The sequence below is a fragment of the Macrobrachium rosenbergii genome, chromosome 23, assembly GCF_040412425.1.
Source record: "Macrobrachium rosenbergii isolate ZJJX-2024 chromosome 23, ASM4041242v1, whole genome shotgun sequence".
NCBI lineage: Eukaryota > Metazoa > Arthropoda > Malacostraca > Decapoda > Palaemonidae > Macrobrachium > Macrobrachium rosenbergii.
Window position 1 is genome coordinate 9,326,348 of NC_089763.1, and position 2,318 is coordinate 9,328,665.

Consider the following 2,318-nt stretch of genomic DNA (forward strand, 5'->3'; position numbering starts at 1 on the left):
GATGGGAGGTAGGTAAACCTCCGAGTCCGCTGGGTCCGCGTTTAACTGCATGCAGGAGGGGATATCCGCGTCCATGCTCGCTCCTTTGACCCCTTACTGGAGTGGGGTACTCGCGTCAAGTACGCACTTTCGCGCGCCGTGTGGTTCCGCTAGTGACGCTGGTGGGGTACGCCGACGAGTCAGCACGCTCAAACGCTGGTTACAGCGCCGTGTTTAGGCCGCTAAGAGCGTTTTGGAGAAATCCTGGAGCCAAGACTAAGTCGCCGTGTGAGTCCGCTAATGGCTCCGGGATACTCGGGGTCACCACTGTAAGGTGTCAAAGAAACGAGCAGGTAAAAGTTACTGCTACTTTATTACAGATCCAGGCAGCTTATATAGCGGCCGACTGACGCCGGCCGCGAGACAATGGAATTGACTGTGACCTGAGGTCGAAACAATAAACAATAATATACAGTGAACGAGTACAAATTACAATACAAAACATACAGAGCTACAATATGGATACAGTCTTGATGCCTGTGAATGAAGAAACATGTGATACACAATGTGTGACATTTGTATAAATACGCATAAAGTAAAAATGATTAAAATGCGTGACCTGGCACGTTTTAGGCGTGACTAATTGAGCTTGAAGAAAATGGGAAGTCACCAAAGAAAACAAGCTCAGCGGAGACTTAATTAATGGCGCCGCCGAAACACTATCCTGGCGCCGATGTGGTGACTTTACAGGAACACCGGAAACGGCTTTGAAGACAGCATATCTAGAAAAATCGTATACTCCACAGTAGCAAGGAAACGAAGGAAAAACGCAAGAGAACGCATGGAAAGCGGACACCTGGAAGAAGAAGGGGGCACAGAAAGGCCAAGATCACGAGGGGGTGGGGGTCACACAGGAGGAGCCAGGCGATTGTAGGATTAAAAGTACCCAGCACACAGATATAAATACAGCTGGACTACACGTCTGGTCACTGTACGGATACTTGATAATGTGGACTGTTTGTCCAAGAAAGCTTGTAACTTTTTCTGAATAAATACTCCATTAGATACCATCCAGTTTGAATGAGGTCCTTTTAGTAATATATATATATATATATATATATATATATATATATATATATATATATATATATATATATATATATATATATATATATATATATATATATATATATATATATATATATATATATATATATCAAAACTGAGGGACAGAGGTGCATGTGTGTGAAATTATTTGGAATCTTCTTCAATAGGCCTATTACTAATGCAATTGAAAATGTTGCTTTTTCTTTAGGTACTTGGCCATGGGATGCTCTATTACCAAATTGCATTATGGTTACCGCTGGAATATCAACAATCTCAGGCATATTGCAGAAAGTGTGTGCAGTGATATGGGCAAGACTGAAGACCGTGCACATGCCAGAGATGTCGAAGGAGAGGTGGGAGGAAGTGACAAAGGGGTTTGAGAAGTATGCAAATTTCCCTAACTGCATAGGTGCTATTGATGGAAAGCACATTAGGCTAGTCCAACCAAGAGGTTCAGGATCTCTGTATTATAATTATAAGTCTTTCTTTTCAACTGTGTTGCTAGCAGTATGTGATGCTAATTACTCATTTACTTATGTGAATATTGGTGCATATGGAAAAAGCGGTGATTCAGCCATTTTTACTCATTCCTTGTTATACAAAAAGCTTGTGGAAAATACACTAGATGTACCTGACCCAAAGCCTATTTCCACTGATGACACAAGATGCTTACCTTATGTAATTGTTGGAGATGAGTCCTTTGGAATTATGGAAAAAGGTTATGCGACCATACAGTGGAAAGCACCTATCATACAAGAAGAAAATATTTAATTACAGATTGTCAAGAGCACGTACAGTAGGTATATAGAATGTACATTTGGTATCTTAGCTAATAAGTGGCACATACTCCATAGGCCTCTCAATGTCGACATTGACTTTGCTGAGGATATAACAAAGGCATGTTGCATATTGCATAACTATATAAGGGCAAGAGATGGTTATAGGTATGAAGATATACTTTATCAACCACCTATGGTAGGCCTACTGTACATGAAGGTAATGTTCCAATAGGAGGCATGTCTGAGACCTCTGCCCGAGACAGATATGCAGATTACTTTGTGAATGAAGGCAAACTCGAATGGCAGGACAGAATGATTTAGGAAAGTTTTCAAGTCTGATAAAGAACAAAAAAGGATCAAATATAGTCTTCCTAGTTATTAGAAATATGTTTGCTGTAAATATAAGATTATATTGTAAATGAAAGAAAATGTGAGTTTCAGGATATAATGCTT

General features: G+C 40.3%; 1 protein-coding gene across 1 annotated transcript; it reads left to right on the top strand.

Annotated features, from left to right (window-relative positions):
* Positions 1-1,332: 1,332 nt before the first annotated feature.
* LOC136851001 (uncharacterized) lies at positions 1,333-1,857 on the top strand. Its single transcript, XM_067124975.1, has one exon. The coding sequence runs from the start codon at positions 1,333-1,335 to the stop codon at positions 1,855-1,857; it is 525 nt and encodes a 174-aa protein (XP_066981076.1).
* Positions 1,858-2,318: the final 461 nt, after the last annotated feature.

Bases quoted from the DNA above. Each gene is read 5' to 3' on its own strand.
- LOC136851001 (XM_067124975.1), top strand. From the start codon at position 1,333: ATGGTTACCGCTGGAATATCAACAATCTCAGGCATATTGCAGAAAGTG.